General features: G+C 48.2%; 1 protein-coding gene across 2 annotated transcripts in view; it reads left to right on the top strand.

The window, feature by feature from the left end:
• The first annotated feature begins 555 nt into the window (after window positions 1–555).
• LOC125537025 (mediator of RNA polymerase II transcription subunit 14) overlaps window positions 556–21,389 on the top strand; it is a 41,459-nt gene continuing 20,625 nt past the window's right edge. For both annotated transcript variants that reach the window (XM_048700310.2, XM_048700309.2), the window contains exons 1-4: window positions 556–1,238; window positions 7,880–8,959; window positions 9,241–9,338; window positions 11,148–11,322. In XM_048700310.2, coding sequence (XP_048556267.2) covers window positions 1,005–1,238; window positions 7,880–8,959; window positions 9,241–9,338; window positions 11,148–11,322 — 1,587 coding nt within the window. In that variant the 5' untranslated portion in view covers window positions 556–1,004. The remainder of the gene's footprint in view (window positions 1,239–7,879; window positions 8,960–9,240; window positions 9,339–11,147; window positions 11,323–21,389) is intronic.

Raw genomic sequence — 21,389 nt, 5'->3', positions numbered from 1 at the left:
GCTCTAACAGTACTACTCCCTCCGTTCCTAAATATTTGTCTTTCTACATATTTTAAATGGACTACCACATACGGATGCATATGGACATATTTTGCCCTGTTTGGTTCGGCTGTGGATTTCTAAAAGTAGTTGTGAAAAATCTGCTGTGAAAAAGATGTAGGTCATTTGGCAAACCAGCTGATACAGCTTTTTTAGATTTTGGCCCGCAGCGGAATCAAATTTTGAAAAACACGGCCTATCCTGCTTTTGCTTTTGGTTCAGATTTTAGGAGCGGATTTCTAGAATCGGATTCTGCTGTGTTTTCCCTTTGGTTCAGATTCTGTTACGCGGCAGCGGAATCCGTCGATAAAAACTGAACCAACCAGGGCCTTAGAGTATAGATTTACTCATTTTGCTTTGTATGTAATCATTTGTTGAAATCTTTAGAAAGACAAATATTTAGGAACGGAGAAAGTATGATTTATGATTTATAAGGTATTCAATTGTAAAATGAATTATTTGAGCCGTGACCGTCGCTGCCCGTGGATACGTCCGGCGCATACGCGGGTGTCCCGGTGTAGATGCTCTAACTGGACACCTTGGGGCTTGGGCGGATCACGTCCACCTGACGAACCAGCTCGCTCATCTTCTTCCTGCCGTTCCCTCGAAAAAAAAGAACTTCCTGCCGGCCGCCGCCTCGCGATCCCAGCTCCATTCCCACAAACTTTTCGAACTTCCCCTCTCGGTCCAAGCTGAACTCCACCGGCTGCCGCTCCCGACCTCTCACAGACACAGGATCCCCAATTTGAAGCTGCTGGTGGCACTGCGGGGGCGTAACTCTATAGCCAAGGCAGCGGCCGCCCAGCCGCCCAGCCGCTCCGTGTACGCGGAGCTTCTTCAATCTCCTGGAAACCCTACAGGGAGAGCAGCTGCGGTGGCTATGGCGCGTCTCAGTCACCTTTAGGTCCTTACCCCGAGACTTGCGTGAAACCCTAGACTCTTCACTCACTCTCGGGTGGTAGTAGATGGCGGGGGAGTTGGGTCAGCAGACAGTGGAGCTGGGGACTGTGGCGCGGCAGGCGGCGGAGGAGTCCTACCTGGCGCTGCGGGAGCTCGTGGAGAAGTCGCGGGCGGGCGCCGAGGGGGAGACAGCGCAGCAGAGGTCAGATACTGAGAAGAAGATCGACTTGCTCAAATTCATCGACCGCACCCGCCAGCGCATGCTCCGGCTCCATGTCCTCGCCAAGTGGTGCCAGCAGGTCTGCAGCTGTCAATTGTTTCCTTCCGTGAATAAGGAGTTTCAACTTTCATTGTTCAATTAGAACTGCAACTTGTGTTCTCAAGTAAAAATGTTTTTATAGGATCAGGCCTTTGATTGCTCTGATGTCTGCCTTAGTTGAATAGAGTGACTGGAAAGCAGTTTTAGATTTTGTTGCAATCAAGGACACAAGTGTTTACTGTAATAGGAAATCATTGTTCAACACTTTGTTGGGACTAGTGTACATCAAAATCTATTTAGTCTACATTCCACTATTTTAGCTCTGACCAGACCGTGCTGCAAAACCCACATATATTCGAAGGAGATCTTTTCCTTTATGATATTGCTCTTCCGTTCCAAAATAATAGAAGTTCTAGGATTGTCCTAAGTCAAACATTTGTAAGTTTGATCAAGTCTATAGAAAAATATGCTAAGATCTACAATATCAAGTATATATAATATGGAAATACATTTCATAATGAATCTAATGAAGAAAATTTGGTGTTGTAGATGTTAATTTATATAGATTGGTCAAACTTAATGAAGTTTGACTTAGGATAAATCTAGAATTTCAATTATTTTGGAACGGAGGGAGTATAACTTTCAAGCACTGAAGAATCAGCGAATGCTGAGAACACCCACTGTGGTAAGTATTTACTAAAATTGTGGAGACTGTTAGTTGGCATTGAACGTTCAGTTTAGGACTCTCAATCCTAATCAGAATCCACAGGAGAATCCGTTTTAAAGCACCCTAGATGCTATAGAATAGCAGGTGTACGACTTGTGGTCAATCCGCCTTGCTGGTCAAACCATGGTTTACATAGTCAGTTCGCATCAACAAAACTGAATTTATGTCAAGCATATGAGTATATGTATTCTGCTATTGAGCAGTATTACATATGACAAGTCTCAAGCAAGTAGAGTTGTCTTTTTTGAACGGTAACACTTACAACAAATCTGGCAAACCAGTCTATGAACCGACACCTAAAGCTACAAAATGCTTGAAAGTGTCCACAGCCTTGAGCTAAATCCATGTTGAATCCTTCCATTCACTGAGACATTTTCAAAACAAAACAATTCTCCTTAGATTTGATTGATGGAAATATTAGCCAGTTATGTTTGGTTGTCATTAACCACCCTAACATAATTTAGGGCTCCGGATGCTCTGACTTCAATTTGGTCAGGCTATCAGTTCAGTTTGAAGGTCGTAAAGTATTGGAAAGAGTATATTTTTAGCCCTTCTATTGCCGAAGTCTACGCTTGGTCCCTCTACTCTACTAGAGAACAATCTTGGTCCCTCAAGTGTGATCCCTCCCTTGCTCCACGTCTCAACCCATTTAGAACAGAAAATTGAAAACAATCATGAAAAGTGGGATGTCATGTGGGGCCGAACATACAGGCTCAAGGGTCATGCTGGGCCAGGATTGCCCTAGTTCGTGTAGTCTAGTGCTTGCTGAGTCCATCTAGAGTTAGAGTAGGAGTCTGGTTCCTAAGTTGGAAAGGTTTAGTCCCAAAGAAGGCCACCCTGCTGGCCGGATCCAATTCCAGTTAGAGTCCAAGTCCGTTTCTTCAACTGTAATTGGCTATTTATAGCCGCCCTCACATGAAGAAGAAAGCAAGCAGAAAAGTTGATCTATTTTCTCAACTCTTGCTCCTGCGTCGTTTGACGGTGTCCCGGATAAGGGGACTCACCATGTCGACTCCCGGTCTGGTGGGCCGGGCTGAGTATCCCTTGGCGAGATACATGAAGACTCTGGAAGCCTTGATGTTCAAGACAAGGATTTCGTATCCATGGAGGACTCTCCTCTCCACCGACGTAGCCGACTAGGGCTCTTGTAATCCTAGGACCCAAGTATCTTATATAAGCCAGGGCTGGGTTAGTTAATAGAACACAAGTTAAGACAAGTTACAATCTCGTGGTAGTTTACCTGTACCCTGTACACACTCCAAAGCAATAAACACGAGCAGGACATAGGATATTATCTCCTCGGAGAGGCCGAACATGATGGGTAAAATCCCCGTGTCTCTGTTACCCTTGTTCCAAGACATCTAGCTTAGGATCCCCTACCTTGAGACCTCCCGGTTTAAGTTCCGTCACCGTGTGTCCCTCTCACCCTTGCTGCCGCCACGGGTCGTTGGGACTATCGTCCTTGGCCACCAGTATCTCACTACTACCCCCTATGCTCCACCTCCCAGCCTGCTGATTCCCAAGCATGTGACAATTTGGTATCAGATTCATCTACGATCCCGACGACAACTATGAGTCAGCCTCCGGCGCCATGGCCGCCGCCGCCACCACCCAACACCCTCGAAGACATCATCGCCAAGCAATGCGAAGACCACGAAGGTGTGGTTGCCACTCTCCAATAGCCTCATAGGCGACTTCCAAGTCACCGACCGCGCTAAGCTCGACATGGTGCTACAGCAACTCTCTGCAACGCTAAAATCGGTCTAGGATCGAATCACTGAGACATTGCAGCAACAACATGCCCAACACCTCGTTCTCCTTCGCCTCGAGCAGGGCAGCTCGACGCAGCTCCTCAGCGGCACCAACGTCATTCCACCGCCGGCCACAAAAAAAATCCAAGGTGTTGCCAATGGCTGCCCTAACGGACAAATGTGAGCAAGCTCCGCACCTCTACAAGATTGATTTTTCCAAATTTGTTGGGGAGAGTGATCCATGTCCATGGCTGATCAGATGCAATCTGTTCTTCCTCGGCTAGTGCACACAAGTTAGAAAGACATGGCTGGCTTCCTACCACCTCATTGTCATCATCGTGCTGTGGTACAACCACTTGGAGGAGAAGATCGGTCGGCTGTCGTGGGGAGAGTTTTACAATTCATTCGAACCACTTCAGACCATCAACACAAGCCAATCCCTTCGGCGAGTTAATCTCGGTTTGCCGTTCCTGCATGGTAGCAGAGCACACCAAGTGCTTCCTCAAGCACCAGACTCGCGTTCCTCCAATCCATGACACTGGGGAGTTGCACATCTTAACCAACAACCTGGACGAGTCTATGAAGATGCAGGTCGAGACGACGAAGCCGACCTCTTTGAAGCAACCATGGATCTGGCTGTCTCCTTCGAGGTCCTCCATAATGTCTCAAAAGCGGCGGCGGCCATGCATGCTTGTTCGGTTTGCCAGCCGCGCTCGCAGTTGGGTTCGGGCCAGTGCCGTTTGACGCCACCGGCTTAGCGCTGGCACTTGCCTAAGAAGCTCACTGATGTTGAGATGGATGGTCGGTGTCCTAAGGGTCTATGCTTCAACTGCATTGAGAAGTTCGTCCACGGCATCATTGCAAATGCCTCTTCCACATCCGGTCTGCCAACAATGACGACAACTCTGATGAACATTGCAAGGACATCCAGATCTCCCTCCTAGCTGTCACCGGTATTCCTACAAGCGATACCATGCAGGTCGCCGTGCGCATCGGCGGTTGCAAGCTCGTTGCTTTGATCGACTCCGGCAGCACCCATAACTTCATCAACGAGGATCTCGCCGCTTTTGTCGGAGCACCCTTCTTGGATGGGTGCCGCCTCCGTGTCACGGTCGCCAACGGCGACCACATCATTTGTTGGGGCCTTCTCCGACATGTCACCATCACCATTGACAAGGAAGCTCCTAGATGGCCTCCTGGCCTTTCCCGGCATGCCGCCATCACAATCGACAAGGAAGCTCCTGGATGGCCTCTTGGCCTCCTTCGCAGACACCTTCGCTGAGCCGAAAGGGCTTCCTCCATATCGTGCACACGACTACCGCATACGATTGTTGTCCGGATCTCAATAGGTGGCCATGCGACCATACCAATAGCCGGCCATCCAGAAGGATGAGCTTGAGAAGCAGTGTGCCGAGAACGTGTCCACATCCGCCGTAGCTCATCATCTTTCTCCTCACCGGTGCTCCTGGTGAAGAAGCATGAGGGTACTTGGCGATTTTGCGTCGACAATCTGGGACTCAATAGCGTCACCATCAAGGACAAGTTCTCCATTCCCGTCATCGACGATCTTTTGGCCGAGCAGAAGGGTGCTCACTTCTTCATGAAGCTGGATCTTCGCTTCGGCTACCATCAAGTACGCATGGCTCCAAGGTATATCCACAAGACAACGGTCCGCACACATGAAAGCCTCTTCGAGTTCATGGTGATGGCATTCGGTCTAACCAATGCCCCGCGATATTCCAAGCTTTGATGAACGATGTGCCTCGTTCCTTCTTACGCCGATTTGTGCTTGTATTTTTGATGACATTTTCATCTGCAACACCTCCTGGTAGGACCATCTTCGTCATGTCAAGCTTGTCTGGGAGGCTTTGAGGGCACATCAACTTTAACTCAAGCGCTCCAAATGTTCCTTTGGCGAGGAGTCGGTGACATACCTCGGCCATGTCATCTCCGCCGACGGCATCACCATGGACAGTGACAAGATACTCACAGTCGTCGACTGACTGGTTCCACGAACAGTCCATGTGGTGCACAGCTTCCTGGGACTAGTAGACTACTACCGGAAGTTCATCCGTGAATTTGGTGTCACCACGACACCTCTCACACTTCTAAAGGAGGGTTTGTTATGGTCCGAGGACGGGGCTGCGCCTCGATGCCCTGAAGACCGCCCTCATCACTGCACCAGTCTTCCAACTCCCCGATTTTACCATACCGTTCACGGTGGAACTCACGTATGACTCAAGAGGCCACTACGTGGACACGGGGGGGGGGGGGGGGGGGGGGGTTGCCAGCAATTTTTAATAAATTGCGAAAGTCAGGACTTCATCCACTAGCCAACGCAACCAGAAGTCCGAAGTAATGGAAAGAGCTAGTGCAATCCACATACTGTAACAATTTAAACACCGGCCATATGTGCCACCCACGTCTCCACTATTGGCCAACGTGTTGGCTGCTGCCCATGACTTGGGGCATGAGGGCTTTCAGAAGTCACTGCATCGCCTTCGCCGGGATTTTTACCTTCCCCAGGCTCGGATGGCGCCCCAAAACTACATGCGTGTCTGCACCATGTGCCAGCGCAACAAGACGGAGCAGCTTCATCCAACCGGCTCGGACTGGTCGCCCGACCGAGGGTGAAAGGCGCAAGGGCCATGCTGTGCAGGACTGCCCTAGTTCTTGTCCGAGTCTAGTGCTTGCCGAGTCCATCTAGAGTTAGAGTAGGAGTCCGGTTCGTAAGTCGGAAAGGTTTAGTCCTGAAAAGGTTACCCCGCCGACCGGATCCAATTCCAATTAGAGTCCAAGTCTGTTTCTTCAGTTGTAACTGTCTATTTACAGCACCCCACTTGAGCAATAAAGCAAGCAGAAAAGTTAATCTTAGTATCTTACCACTTGCTTCTGCACCGTGCGCCCCTCTAACCCTTGCTGCCGCCACGGGTCCAGGACTACCGTCCCCGGCCACCGGTATCTCACGACTACCTCTTATGCTCCATGTCCCAGCCCGCTGTTCCCAAGCACGTGACATGGGGAATTTTTTTTAAAATCAGAGATAAAAATTTAGGGAAAGAACTTAAACATTCCAGTGAAGTTACTAAAAATTCAAGGGAACTTAAGAAGTCTCGTAATAATCAGAAATATTCAACCACATAATTCTTTAACGTTATGGAGGCTCTCGTTCAAAACATTCTTCATCTTCAAAATCCACACATTTTCCCATAACTTTGGCACTGTTAGGAAAGCAACTTATCTTTATTGAAGGCCCAAGGGGCATATGTATATTACACATGACTTGAGGTGTAAGGAAACTAAACATAGACTAATAAGGACTCCTAGACCAATACTAATACTCCTTAACAGGCACTTGGCTGAAAGATTCCTGTTTTTCAAATGTTCCTGTTATCTCCTCTTTATTCTTTTTAATTTTCTTCCTTTTTCCTCAATGTCTTTTATATCTTAATCGTAAAGACTGTTTCTAGTGTATTTTCTGGTGCCCAAATTTCCCTACCAAAATCTTGACAGCCTATGACATCTTGGCTCTTACTTGGTTGGTTGCCTATGAGAACTTGCCCACCCTCCTGACATTGCCTTCACAATTATTGCCAAATAGGCAAACTAAGGGTCAAAGAATATCTAGCCAATGGTTGGCAAAAATTTGGTAGGGCATGTTGTGGAATCAACCAAACATACCTTCAAAATAAAATTTCAGTTAAAAAAACAAAATTTCATATTTGTTTCTGGATTTTCTGAATATTTTGTTCTGCTGCCCCCCAACTTCTCCTTAAACTAGTCGAGTTTTCTAGAAAGGAGACTACAGTTTTTTTCTCCTAATTTTCTCCCCCCTTTTTTTTTGAAATTTTTGCTTCTCTTTTGTGCTGATTGGGCATCCACGTGTGCGAAACTGTCGTCATCTTTAAAACCGTTTTTGATGGAGCAAAGGACCAAACTTCATTTAGAGATTCTATGTATGCAAAATTCATGCTGAAGAGGTGCGTACTGAAGTCGTAAAGAAAACCCAAAATGCGAACTTTAAAGTATTTTATCATTGTGTAATGTATTTGCTCTGACAGGCTACAATCTACCTTAATTCCTTAGCTACTCAACAAAGAATGTATTTCAAAACTAAGTTTTCCCCTTCATTATCATATTCGGGCCATCAAAATATGTATCTGGAATTTTGTGATAGAGAATATTGCTTTTGATCTTCTGCAGGTGCCCTTGCTTCATTACTGCCAGCAACTTGCGTCAACTCTCTCCAGCCATGAAACTTGCTTCACCCAAACAGGCGATTCACTATTCTTTATGCATGAAGGATTGCAGCAAGCTCGTGCTCCCATTTTTGATGTTTCATCTGCGATAGAAGTCATACATACAGGGAGCTATAGGAGATTGCCTAAATCTGTAGAGGAAATAGGTACTCAGAATACACTTTTTCAAGATGAGCGGAAGCCTACATTGAAGAAATTAAGCACCCTTGTGCGGGCAAAATTACTTGAAACCCTAGTTCCTAAAGAAATGTCTGAGGTTTCGGTGACTGATGGAATAGCCAATGTACAGGTAGATGGCGAATTCAAAGTACTCCTTACGTTAGGTTACCGTGGGCACTTCTCGCTGTGGAGGATATTGCATATTGAGTTACTTGTTGGTGAGAACACCGGGCCTATTAAGCTTGAAGAGACAAGAAGGTATGTTCTGGGTGATGACATCGAACGGAGAATGGCTGTGGCTGACAATCCCCTCACAATTTTGTATACAATTCTCCATGAGCTATGCATCTCTTTTGTTATGGATACCGTAATTAGACAGACTAATGTTCTACGACAAGGTAGATGGAAAGAGGCAATAAAATCTGAACTTGTCTCGGATAGTCATAGAAGTGCAGGACAAGGTGGGAATAATGCTCCAACGCAGCTTGGTCAAGATGGAGAGCTCGATTCAAGTGGGTTCAGGATACCTGGTTTGAAAATAAATTATTGGCTGGATGAAAGAAACAGTGGGTCAGCAGAATCTGATTCATCTCCATTTATTAAAGTTGAGGCACTGCAAGATATGCAGATAAAGTGTCAGCACAGTTCATTTGTATTGGATCCACTTACAGATAAAGAAGCTGATCTTTCTCTTGATCTTAGTTGCATTGATGTTGAGGCAATCATTTTGAAAGCAATTGCTTGCAATAGACACACACGTCTTCTGGAAATTCAGAGGGAGTTGAAAAAAAATACTCGGATTTCTCTATCCCCAACTGATGTTGTCCTGAAACGGAAAGAAGTTCATATGGACGTCCTGCAAAAGGTGCTGATATAAACCACTATGTTTAGGATTGTGGATTTCCTTATGTTTGGGATACCTTACTGATTTGCACTTGCCAAAGCAGGATTCATAAATTTTCTTCATACCAGTCCATTACTGAAAATGCAACTTCACTGAACTCTTTATTTTCTTATATTTGCTCGAGCTAAGACTTGTGCATAATCACTTCTGAAGTTCTTTCGCTTGTGGGCATTTTTTTGTTTGCCTGCTTCCCTGCTTAGTTCTGATTTTTAGTGCTTTGTCTCTGTTCATAAATTGCACAGAGAGTGGATAGAAGGGGCTTCAAGAATTGTTGTACAAATGAAGTGCTTCAGGTTAGGGCATATGGAAAATCGTATATTCACCTGGGAATAAATATCAGGTCCGTTGTTATTTACCTTTTGCATGGTTGATGCTTCATCCTTACTTTCTTGTCCTTAATATCCACAAGTTATTTAGTGTCAGCTTTGTTAAGCTTCACGCACTAGCCAACGCAACCAAAAGTCCGAACTACTGGAAAGGGCTAGGCAATCCACATATACACTTTGACACCCCATCTCACGTGTGACGTGGGAAGTCAACACGTGAATAGACTCAGAGGTATGGCTCAAGAGGCCTATATGTGGACACAAAGGGGGGAACAGTAATTTTTGGATAAATTGTGAAAGCCAGGACTTGAACTCATGACCTTAGACCCTGATACCATGTTAAGCTTCATGCACTAGCCAACGCAACCAAAAGCCCGAACTTATGGAAAGGGCTAGGCTATCCACATACACACTAAAACAAGTTTATTCTTTTAAAGAATATTTATTCCATGGTCATGGAAAACAAGTTTATTCTTTTAAAGAATATTTATTCCATGGTCATGGACTCTTGGTACTTATAAAACAACTAACAGAGTCATAAACTCTCTGGCAGTATAGGTATTATAGTGACTTCCTATTGTCTTCTATGTGAGAATCCTGTCTTTGCTTTCTCAGTATTTAGTCGGCCGCGCGCAACTTCAGTTTCATGCTCGTGCACCGGCACCAACTACAGTTGCATGTCCACCGTCTGCAAGCAAGTACAGTTACACGCCCGCGAACCGGTGTGCAACTGCAGTTGCATGTCCATCGGCTACGCGCTACTGTTTGTCCATCAGTCGCGCACTAGTGTATTTCCATCGGCCGCACACAACGGCAGTTACACGCCCGCCAGCCGTGTGCAACTGCATGTCTACCGGCCGCGTGCAACTGCAGCTGCATGTCTGTTGAGTTTGTAATCCTGCTGCCCGTTAGTAGCTAGCTCGTTTAGCTGTACTGTTAGCTAAATAAACAGCCATGCAGCGTGTGCATGTCCACGCCCTGGCTGATCTCGTTGGGGTTGTTAGTTAGCTATTTAGGTGTGTGTCTTGACCAGCTCATGGGATGGCATGAGCATGATGATCAAGGCACACACACACCTCACGTACATTGAGCGTCGTGGGATGGCAGAACCGGTAAGTTCGGCGGCGACGAGTGCTTTACCTAGGTGTTGGTTGGCAGGCAAATGAATTCCTAGGTGATACCATGACAACTATGGTTATATCTGTCAAGTAGACTGGCAATGATGCAAGTGTTTTTCAATATTTAACTTTGACCGACTATTAGTTCAACTCTGCATTACTTCATATGTACAAACTTGACACCATCAAAAAGTTTTCTAATAAGAGCCCAATGGTATCAATTGTTTTTGTCATGTAATCCACACATTGCTGAACATATTAGAAAGCGTGCGGGCCTAATATTTTTGGACGGAGGGAGTGATCCTTTTAATTCATGGTAAAAGCCCTATCTTCCTGCATGTTCCACAATATAGATTCCAATAAAATTCAAGAGTGTATTATAGTGAGTTATTTCTATTCTAATTTCTAAGTCTTCCATCAATTCTAGGAATGAGAGTCGTGCACGATTATTTTTTCCCCTTAAATAGGCTTCAACAAGTCGGTTATCATGAAGGAAAAAAAGTACCTCCTTAGGGGATGTTTAGGAGATGGATTGATTTTGAGTTCTAGTTAAAGTTTGACCCTAGAATATGGGTGTGTAAGACGGTAAGACCTCTATCCCATATGTTACAAAGCATGCAGAATGATAAGATAACCCCCCCTATATTTGTTCCAGCTCAGTCCCCTTTACTTCCTAAATTTATACCTTATTTCTTTCTACAATAGGAGTGGCGGCTTCCTCCTGCAATCACCAAAAAATATATTACCACCTTCTGCGGCATTAGACTCTGAAGAAGCCCTTAATAAACGGAGCATAACACCCACTGAGGTCTTCATGAGCTTAAAGACCAGAAGCATCCTTCAGTTGTTTGCTGCGACAGGAAGGTTTTTGGGCCTGAAGGTTATCAGTTTGCTCAACTTGCTGTCTTTATCTTCTGTTGTGTTGCAATCAGCTCTTGAATTTATTTCTTGCAAAGATCTCATTGAATACTGGAAAAATCTAGGAGCTTAGATATACTACGACATGAAACAGCAATACGTCGTCTTGTTCACGATGAACCTAAAACCAAAACCTTACTTTGATTGAACAATGATTTGCTTGGTAACTACAATAGCCAATAAAAGAATTCTCATGCAATTAATTGATCATACTTGGTCTTGCATTAACCATTTTCATGTAAAAAAACAGTAACCCGTGCTTGGTATGAAGCCAATCTGAATAATGTGAACTGTCATAATGTAGATCAAAGGAGTAACTGCAAAGTAATTTGACACCAGTTGCAGCTGGCACCAAGTTTTAGAGAATCTGCCACGTAAGTTCAGTTGGGCCAATGTCACAACTTGGACCAGGTATAATGAAATTGGGCCGGTTCACTGACTTAGGCCCAGAGTCAGTTGCCACGCCAACACCCCTTGCGCTAGCCCCTTCCCCTCCTCTCCTCATCCTCACCCTCTGCACTGCATGGTCTAGCAACACCAGATCGACTTAAGCAATCCCTCTGCTTGTGGCTACTGAAGAGCGTGAGACACAATGGCTTGGTGACCGTGTGCAGAGTGAAAGAACGAGTCCAGGGCCCACACACCCCCACTCGGTCATCGACGACTTCCTTTGCTTCTGCCTTTCGCCATCTCAGAACTGAAGAAGCTAGGGTGTCAGCCACTCTCCCCAGATCTACAAGGGCTTGGATGGTGGTATTGGGTTGTTAGCGCCCTACTACAACGCTTCTTGAGTTAACTGTTACATTTCTAACTTATTTGAAAACCCTTCGGCTTGATCCAATGTTCCATCTCGCTCCTCGCAAGGATTTGTCACTCGACCCTGCGCAGAGTGAAAGAATGAGTCCAGGGCCCACACACTCATCGACTGCAAGGACTGTTTACCTCTTTCACTTTTACCGCAGTGGCAGGTGTAAACTGAAGCCTATATAAGTTGCCGGGGTGTGGCTATCGTTGAATTCCCAGTTTGCCTGAATGACTAAACTCTGATACATCTAGCTATAATAGATAAATCGGCCCTCTGTTTGGTCTCTATACTAGCATATACTCTGTCAATTCCCAAATTCTTCCACAAATACATGTCTGAATCGTTCTAGGATCTGACATGGGTTATGGTGATGCTGTCCCATTGGCCACGATTTGGACTACATCTGGACTCTGGAGAGATATCTGCCATCCCTGTTTCTTGGTGCCACTCAAAAGCTCTGAGGACCTGAGCTGCCCTCTTCTTCCCTAACAGCTCTGTTGTAATTCTTTGTCTCCGGCGAGCCATTCTTGAACTGAAGGGTTCTACACCATCCTAGCACCCTCCTCCTAACCATGCTCATTCTTTCAACAGAATTTTGTTTTTTTTTTCTGTTGAAGAACCATCTACGTTGGCAGTGTGCTGACACCACATACGAACATGGCTGATCTTTGGTACCCTTGGCTTCCCTGTTTCGCACGTCCAGGATCCTTAATGTTGACATCTGGAGCCCAATTACACTGACATCACACTTATGTCTTGATTCTGCAACACCCGAGCTCACAACGTCGTCTTGAACCCTTCTCTGTCACCATCGACAGGAGGGAAAATCACTGCCATTCCATTTTATCCGTCTCCAAGCTGAGTCTGGTTGTGCCTTGTCACTGGGGAGTCTGGCCGTGGCCGCCTCACCAATACTATTTTTCTTGTTGGACCTTTTTGCCAATGAAGTATCGACGCCGAGGAGTTGCCAATCCACACAGACAAATATCTGTAACCAAAGTATTTTTATTTTGTAATCACGGAACCAAATCATTAGTCAGGAGTGAGGTGGAAGAGTGGAGTGAAGTGGTATGGATTTATCACCTGACACAAGGCCTGACCTACTCGGTTGGTCCGGTTATTTCTTTCTTGGACTGAACCGTACTATTTGTTTGAACTCACTTGTCCAAAGTTTTTAGCATTCAAAAACTTGGTGCAAGCTGCAACTGAGGTTAATATATACCTGGTCTAAATGCAATGTGTCAACTTAAATTAAGCTATAAAGTTCAAGCTTATGAGCCATTTTGCTCAAAGTTCCATGCATAAGGGAACATGTCACATGTGAAGAGAAGATGTCTTCTTGGTATTACCTACGTTATTCTAGTGATATATGTCCTTGTACTATGCATTTGAGTTTTAATTACTAGCACCAACTTGACCACAGGGAAAAGCCTTAGCTTTATTGTAACGCCCAAGATGCGGCTATATCTCCCACGTGTCGAGGCACGACTTAGAGGCATAACCACATGTTGGTTTTGTCGCAAGAAGAGTCATCTTCACACAATCCCATGTAATGAACAAGAAAGGGATAAATAGATAGTTGGCTTATAATCGCCACGTCACACAATGATAAAATAATTCATACATCATCAGAGTACACTCATAGTCCGGCTACGACAATCCAAATGAAAAGAAGATAACCCCAAATCCTAGATCCCCAATCGTCCCAACTGGGCACCACTACTGATCATCAGGAAAAGACACGTAGTAACGGTCAAGGTCCTCGTCGAACTCTCATTTGAGTTCGGTAGCATCACTTGCACTGGTATCATCGGCACCTGTAACTGTTTGGTAGTATCTGTGAGTCACAAGGACTCAGCAATCTCAAAACCCACGAGATCAAGACTATTTAAGCTTATGGGTAGGATGTGGTAATGAGGTGGAGTTGCAGCAAGCGCTAAGCAAATATGGTGGCTAACATACGAGTACAAGAGTAAGAAGAGAAACTACGCAACGGACGTGAAGCTAGAAGTGATCAAGAAGTGATCCTGAACTACTTACGTTCATACATAAACCAACCGTGTTCACTTCCCGGACACCGCCGTGAAGAGACCATCACGGCTACACACACGGTTGATGCATTTTAATTAAGTCAAGTGTCAAGTTCTCTACAACCGGATATTAACAAATTCCCATCTGCCACATAACCGTGGACACGGCTCTCGAAAGTTTATACCCTGCAGGGGTGTCCCAACTTAGCCCATTACAAGCTCTCACGATCAACAAAGGATATTCCTTCTCCTAGAAAGACCCGACCAGTCTCGGAATCCCGGTTACAAGACATTTCGATGATGACAAAACAAGACCAGCAAGACCGCCCGATGCGTCGACAAATCCCGATAGGAGCTGCACATATCTCGTTCTCAGGGCACACCGGATGGGACAAGCTACGAGTAAAATCAACCCTCAAGTTTCCCCGAGGTGGCCCCGCAAGCTGTCCGATTCGGACCAACACTCAGAGGAGCACTGGCCCGGGGGGGGGGGTTGAATAAAGATGATCCTCGGGTTAATTACTCCCTAGGAAAAAAATTTAGGTTGTTATTAGGCAAATGTTAAAACCAAGGTTGGGCCTTGCTGGAGGAGTTTCATTCCAAAGCGAACTGTCAAGGGGGTCCCATAACCCCAACCGCATAAGAAACGCAAAATCAAGGAACATAACACCGGTATGACGGAAACTAAGGCGGCAAGAGTGAAATAAAACACCGAGCAAAAGGCCAAGCCTTCCACCTTTTGCCAAGTATATAGATGCATTAATTAAATAAGAGATATTGTGATATCCCAACATATCCATGTTCCAACATGGAACATCCTGCAAGGCACCTGCAACTAGCAACACTATAAGATATTGTAAACCACGTTAGGTGTATGTGTCGTGTGAGCTAGCTAGATGGCTGTGCATGCATACGTGAGTTGCGGTGCAGTTGATGGCCGTTTGTGATCTGTTGGAGCGGCCGTAGTGTGCGCGTAGTCAGCGCGGGCGGCCGGGCATGGAGGTCGTGCACGCGCGTGAGTAGGAGGGGTGGGCTGCGCCATGTGTGTGAGTGCGCCGGGACTTAAATACCTCTATACTGCTGCCTGTTGTAAGCTGAGCCGAGTTGAAAACTAGAGAGAAAAAGGCCCCGGCGTTCGTCGCCGGGGGAGGGCGTTTGTTGCCTGGCAAAATTTCGTCTCTTCGTGTTCTTGTCTGACCGTTCGTCGATCCTTGGTTCCAACAATTGGTATTCAGAGCCACAAGGTTCGAGGGGCGGCCGTGTCGCGCGGTGGCGTCTGCAGCGAGCGCGGCGTGCGCGGCCGACATAGAGGCATCGGCTGCGGCGCACGGCGAGCACGTGGCGACGGCAACGCGCAGTGAGTCCACGGCTGTGCGGTGTGATGTCGTGCGCGCGAAGGGCACGGCGGTTGTGGAGACGAGGAGGACGCGAAGGACCTGTGTGGTGGCGCAGAGGTCGCGATGGCTCGGGGCGACAACCGTGGAGGCGCGTGGCACGGAGACGCGGCATGGCAGCGCACGGGACTGCGGGCTGCTGCAGTGGCAGCGAGCGGTGGCTTGTGCCGGAGACACAACGGAGGCGTACATGGCGACGAGGCGATGACAACGAGCCAGGGCCCTGTCGGCATGCTGTGCGGCGAGGCCACGACTTAGGGGGTGAGTGCTGGCCGGAATAAGCCGCGGCGCCAGCGTCGGACGCGTCGGGCGCGTGTATGGGCGCGCGCCGGGTGTGTCAGGCGCGGCGGGACCGCGGTATAGGCGTGTGTGGTCGGGCTCGTCGAGCGCGACGGATTCGCGCGGGGCGTGCAGGACTCACTGGTGCAGTCGGGCTCGTCGGGCGCGTCAGGTGCGCGCGGGACGTGCGGGACGCAATGGTGCGGTCGGGCTCGTCGGGTGCGCGTGAGACGTGCGGGGCCCAGAGGGATGCCAGACGTGTGTCGCCGGCAGAGAAGGAGCCTGACGTATGTCGCCGGGGTCGTGACGGAGCATGGTGCGACCGGCGTCAGTGCGCCAGGTCGGGTCTGTGGCGGTGCGACCGGCGTCGGTGCGCCGGGTCGGGCCCGCGGGCTGGATCACGGCCGTGACGACGACAATAACGGGAGCTGCAACAACTCCGGCGACGGCAAGATCGTGGTTTAGGGGGAGTATGTTAGAGTGAACCACGTTAGGTGTATGTGTCGTGTGAGCTAGCTAGACGGCCGTGCATGCATACGTGAGTTGCGGTGCAGTTGATGGCTGTTTGTGATCTGTTGGAGCGGCCGCAGTGTGCGTGTAGTCTGTTAGAGTTATAATATAAGTCATGTACCCCTTTGTATTTATTCCGTTGTATAAGGGGTTTCCTGCATATGTTCCACACCTGTACATGTATATATATCGGCCTATGGCCTCATGGGAATACAAGTTGCATATTTCCTAACATGGTATTAGAGCCCTAGGGTTTTTTTTTTCGCACGCCGCAACTCGTGCTCGATCCCGTCGTGCACGGCCGTTTCCGTTTCCTTCTCTCCGGACAGCCGCTGCTGCTTCCTCTCCTATTCTGCTCCGGTGGAATCTTACCCATCCATCCACGCCAGGTCCTGATCCGCCGCCCCGGCCTGAAGCATCCACGCCCGCCGGCTTCCTCAGCACGCGCTGGGGCGCTGCTTCTTCTGGATGCCACAGCCGCCACGTGGACTGCAAGGTCGGGCAGACTAATCTGGCCGCTCGCTGTTGGCCTGTGACGGCCCGCCTGAACCTGACGTGTGCATGTACAAGTCTCATCCCAATGTGTGCTTGTTCACATGCGGCTGCTGCACCATCTTCCTCCCGTGAAGGCCCGTGACGTGGTGCACTAGCCTCCCCCACTTGATTCTGCTCCGCCGCCGCCTACTGATTCCGATCTGATTTGCTCGGCCGCTGTGTTGGCTGTTTGACTGGTTGCCTTCTGATAAAAAAAAAAGAAAAAAAAGAAGAAAAAAAAGGAAGCATCATGTCGCCGGGTACAATTTCCTCTCCACACTGTCCGCTGATTTTGGAAAGCGTACCCTACCCTGATCCTGTCTCGCATATGCGCTTTTCCTCGGTGCTTGGTGCTCGTCAGCCTGTGACGTCGTCCGGTACGGCATCTTCTGCCTGTTGTGTTGGTCAATCCTCCGCGACTCTTCTCCCGACCTCTGCACATGGTGACCGTCGCTCTACGTCGACTCCTCTCGCGACTTTCACTGGTAGTGCTGGTGCATATGGTTCCGTCGACTCCGCCTCGCACAGGCGTCTTCCATTGACGATTGGCGCTTGTCTACATACGGCCTCGTCTCCTCCACCGGCCTGTGTGGATACTACTGGTCATGCTACACCGCCACATCTAGCGGCTTCCACAGGTGGTGGTGGCCGCTTCTCTCCCGGTGCTCCCGGTGCTACTGCGTCGACTACTTCAGCTGTGTACTTCACTGAGGAGGAGATTGCGCGACTTCGCGCCCTGCTGGTTGCCTCAGACTCTCTGTTGTCGGGCGCATCTACGTCGACCTCTTCAGTTGCGCCCCTGACCGAGCAAGAGATTGTGCGAGTTCGATGCCTGCTAGCTCCATCCTCCGGTTCTCCATCGACAGGTTCTGCTGGTTCTGCTGCTGACTCTTCTGGCATTGTGAGACCACCTTCTACACAAGCAGGTACATCTCCGTGGATTCTTGATACTGGAGCATCTTTTCATATGACTCATGATTCATCCACTCTGTCCTCTACTCGACCTCTCGATTCTCCTGTTCATGTTCTTACTGCTGATGGTACCTCTCTCCCGGTTATTGGCCGAGGCATTCTTAGCACTTCTTCTTTTCATGTTCCTGATGTTGCTCATGTTCCCCGACTTACCATGCAGCTCATTTCTGGTGGACAAATTGTTGACTCTGGTTGTCGTGTCATTCTCGACTTTGACTCTTGTTCCGTTCTGGACCGCCATACTGGTACTCTCCTTGGTGCCGGTCCTCGACGTCGTGACTCTCAGGGTCTCTGGGAGCTTGACTGGCTTCATCTTCCGTCCGCTGCTGCTGCCGCCAGTCTCTCCTCCTCTGTTGCCTTGTCTACCAGCTCTTTTCAGCAGTGGCATCATCGCCTTGGTCACCTATGTGGCTCTCGTCTCTCATCCTTAGTTCGACGTGGTCTTCTTGGATCCGTCTCCGGCGGTGTGTCTTTAGACTGTCAGGGCTGTCGGCTTGGTAAACAGGTCCAGTTACCTTATCCTCACAGCGACACTGTGTCTCAGCATCCTTTTGACCTTGTTCACTCTGATGTCTGGGGTCCAGCTCCCTTTTCCTCGAAGGGAGGTCATCGCTACTATATTATCTTCATAGATGATTTCTCTCGGCACACATGGATATATTTTATGTCTTCTCGTAGTGAGGTCTTATCTATCTATAAGCATTTTGCTGCCATGGTCCACACTCAGTTCTCTACGCCTATTCGTGTGTTCCGTGCTGACTCTGCTGGAGAGTATATCTCCAAGATGTTGCGTGGAGTTCTTGCCGAGCAAGGTACTCTTGCTCAGTTCTCTTGTCCTGGTGCTCATGCTCAGAATGGCGTGGCTGAGCGCAAGCATCGTCACCTTCTTGAGACGGCTCGTGCGTTGATGATCGCCGCCTCTCTTCCACCTCATTTTTGGGCCGAGGCTGTTTCCACTTCCACATATCTCATCAACCTTCAGCCTTCCACTGCTTTGCAGGGTGGCGTTCCTTTCGAGCGTCTCTTTGATCGTTCTCCTGATTACTCGGCGCTTCGTTTGTTTGGTTGTGTTTGCTATGTTCTTCTAGCCCCTCGTGAACGCACCAAACTGTCCGCTCAGTCTGTTGAGTGTGTCTTCTTAGGCTATAGTGATGAGCATAAGGGCTATCGTTGTTGGGATCCTATCGGTCGTCGGATGCGTATTTCTCGGGATGTAACTTTTGATGAGTCTCGTCCTTTCTACCCGCGTCCATCTTCCTCAACCTATTCAGTGGAGGATATCTCTTTCCTCACTTTTCCTGACACACCTCCCTCTGTGCCCAGTATGCCTATTCCTCGTCCTGCTGTTGCAGATCCGACGCCATCCTCTCCTACAGATTCTTCTCCATCTTCATCACCGCCACATTTCCCATCTCCACCTTCATCACCGATACCTTCCCCTTCTCCACCTTCGTCCTCGCTACATTCCCCGTCTCCACCTCCAGTGATTCCACCTCTTCCCTCCTTTCCTTTTCATTATACTCGTCGTCCACGTGTTCTAGATAAATCCACTGACGTGCCATCTACTTCTGGTGCGTCGTCCTCCTCATCCCAGCCGCCTTATGGTCTTCGGGCTCGGCCTCGCCCTCCCCCTGACCGCTATTCTCCTAGTCGATATGCTCTTTCGGCTATACTCGAGCCTACGTCTTATCGCGATGCTCTTGTTCATCCTGAATGGCAGTTTGCGATGGCAGAGGAGCTTGCTGCTCTTGAGCGTACCGGCACGTGGGATCTTGTTTCTCTTCCTCCCGGTGTTCGTCCCATCACTTGTAAGTGGGTCTACAAGGTTAAGACTCGCTCTGATGGTTCTCTTGAGCGTTACAAAGCTCGTCTTGTGGCTCGTGGTTTTCAGCAGGAGCATGGTCGTGATTACGATGAGACATTTGCTCCTGTGGCCCATATGACCACTATCCGCACACTTCTCGCTGTGGCCTCTATTCGTCATTGGTCTGTTTCTCAGCTTGATGTTAAGAATGCCTTTCTTAATGGTGAGCTGCGTGAGGAGGTATACATGCAGCCCCCACCTGGGTATTCTATTCCTGATGGCATGGTCTGTCGTCTTCGTCGCTCTCTCTATGGCCTTAAGCAAGCCCCTCGTGCCTGGTTTGAGCGTTTTGCCTCTGTGGTGACTGCCGCTGGTTTTTCAGCGAGTGATCATGATCCAGCGTTGTTTGTCCACATTTCCACTCGTGGTCGGACTCTTCTTCTTCTCTATGTTGATGACATGATCATCACTGGCGACGACCCTGAGTATATTGCCTTTGTAAAGGCTCGTCTTAGTGAGCAGTTTCTTATGTCTGATCTTGGACCTCTTCGCTACTTTCTTGGGATTGAAGTCTCTTCTACCTCTGATGGCTTTTTTATATCCCAGGAAAAGTATATCCAGGATCTTCTTGCTCGTGCTGCTCTTACTGACGAGCGCATTGTTGAGACTCCTATGGAGCTCAATCTTCACCTCCGTGCTACTGATGGTGATCCTCTCCTGACCCGACGCGTTATCGTCATCTTGTTGGCAGTCTTGTCTATCTAGCTGTCACTCGTCCAGACATCTCTTATCCGGTTCATATTCTGAGTCAGTTCGTCTCTGCTCCCACATCGGTTCACTATAGTCATCTCCTTCGTGTTCTTCGATATCTTCGGGGCACGATCTCTCACCGTCTATTCTTTCCTCGCTCTAGTTCTTTACAGCTTCAGGCCTATTCGGATGCTACGTGGGCTAGTGATCCCTCAGATCACCGTTCACTTTCTGCTTACTGTGTTTTTCTTGGTGGTTCTCTCATTGCCTGGAAGACGAAGAAACAGATTGCAGTCTCCCGTTCGAGTGCCGAGGCTGAGTTGCGAGCAATGGCTCTTTTGACGGCAGAGGTGACTTGGTTACGGTGGTTACTTCAGGATTTTGGTGTTTCTGTCACTACACCGACTCTGCTCTTATCTGACAGTACAGGTGCTATTAGCATTGCGCGCGATCCTGTGAAGCATGAGCTCACCAAGCATATTGGTGTTGATGCTTTCTATGTGCGCGCTGGTGTGCAGGATCAGGTTATTGCTCTTCAGTATGTGCCTTCTGAGTTACAGTTGGCGGATTTCCTGACGAAGGCCCAGACTAGAGCACAACATGGCTTTTATCTCTCCAAACTCAGTGTTGTTCATCCACCATGAGTTTGAGGGGGGGTGTTAGAGTTATAATATAAGTCATGTACCCCTTTGTATTTATCCCGTTGTATAAGGGGTTTCCTGCATATGTTCCACACCTGTACATGTATATATATCGGCCTATGGCCTCATGGGAATACAAGTTGCATATTTCCTAACATAGTCAGCGCTGGCGGCCGGGCATGCAGGTCGTGCACGCGCGTGAGTAGGAGGGGTGGGCTGCGCCATGTGTGTGAGTGCGCCGGGACTTAAATACCTCTATACTGCTGCCTGTTGTAAGCTGAGCCGAGTTGAAAACTAGAGAGAAAAAGGC

The sequence above is a fragment of the Triticum urartu genome, chromosome 2A (genome assembly GCF_056163025.1).
Source record: "Triticum urartu cultivar PI428250 chromosome 2A, HENAU_Tu73, whole genome shotgun sequence".
Classification (NCBI taxonomy): domain Eukaryota; kingdom Viridiplantae; phylum Streptophyta; class Magnoliopsida; order Poales; family Poaceae; genus Triticum; species Triticum urartu.
The sequence above is the reverse complement of the archived record's forward strand: the minus strand, read 5'-3'. Positions and strand labels throughout refer to the sequence as shown.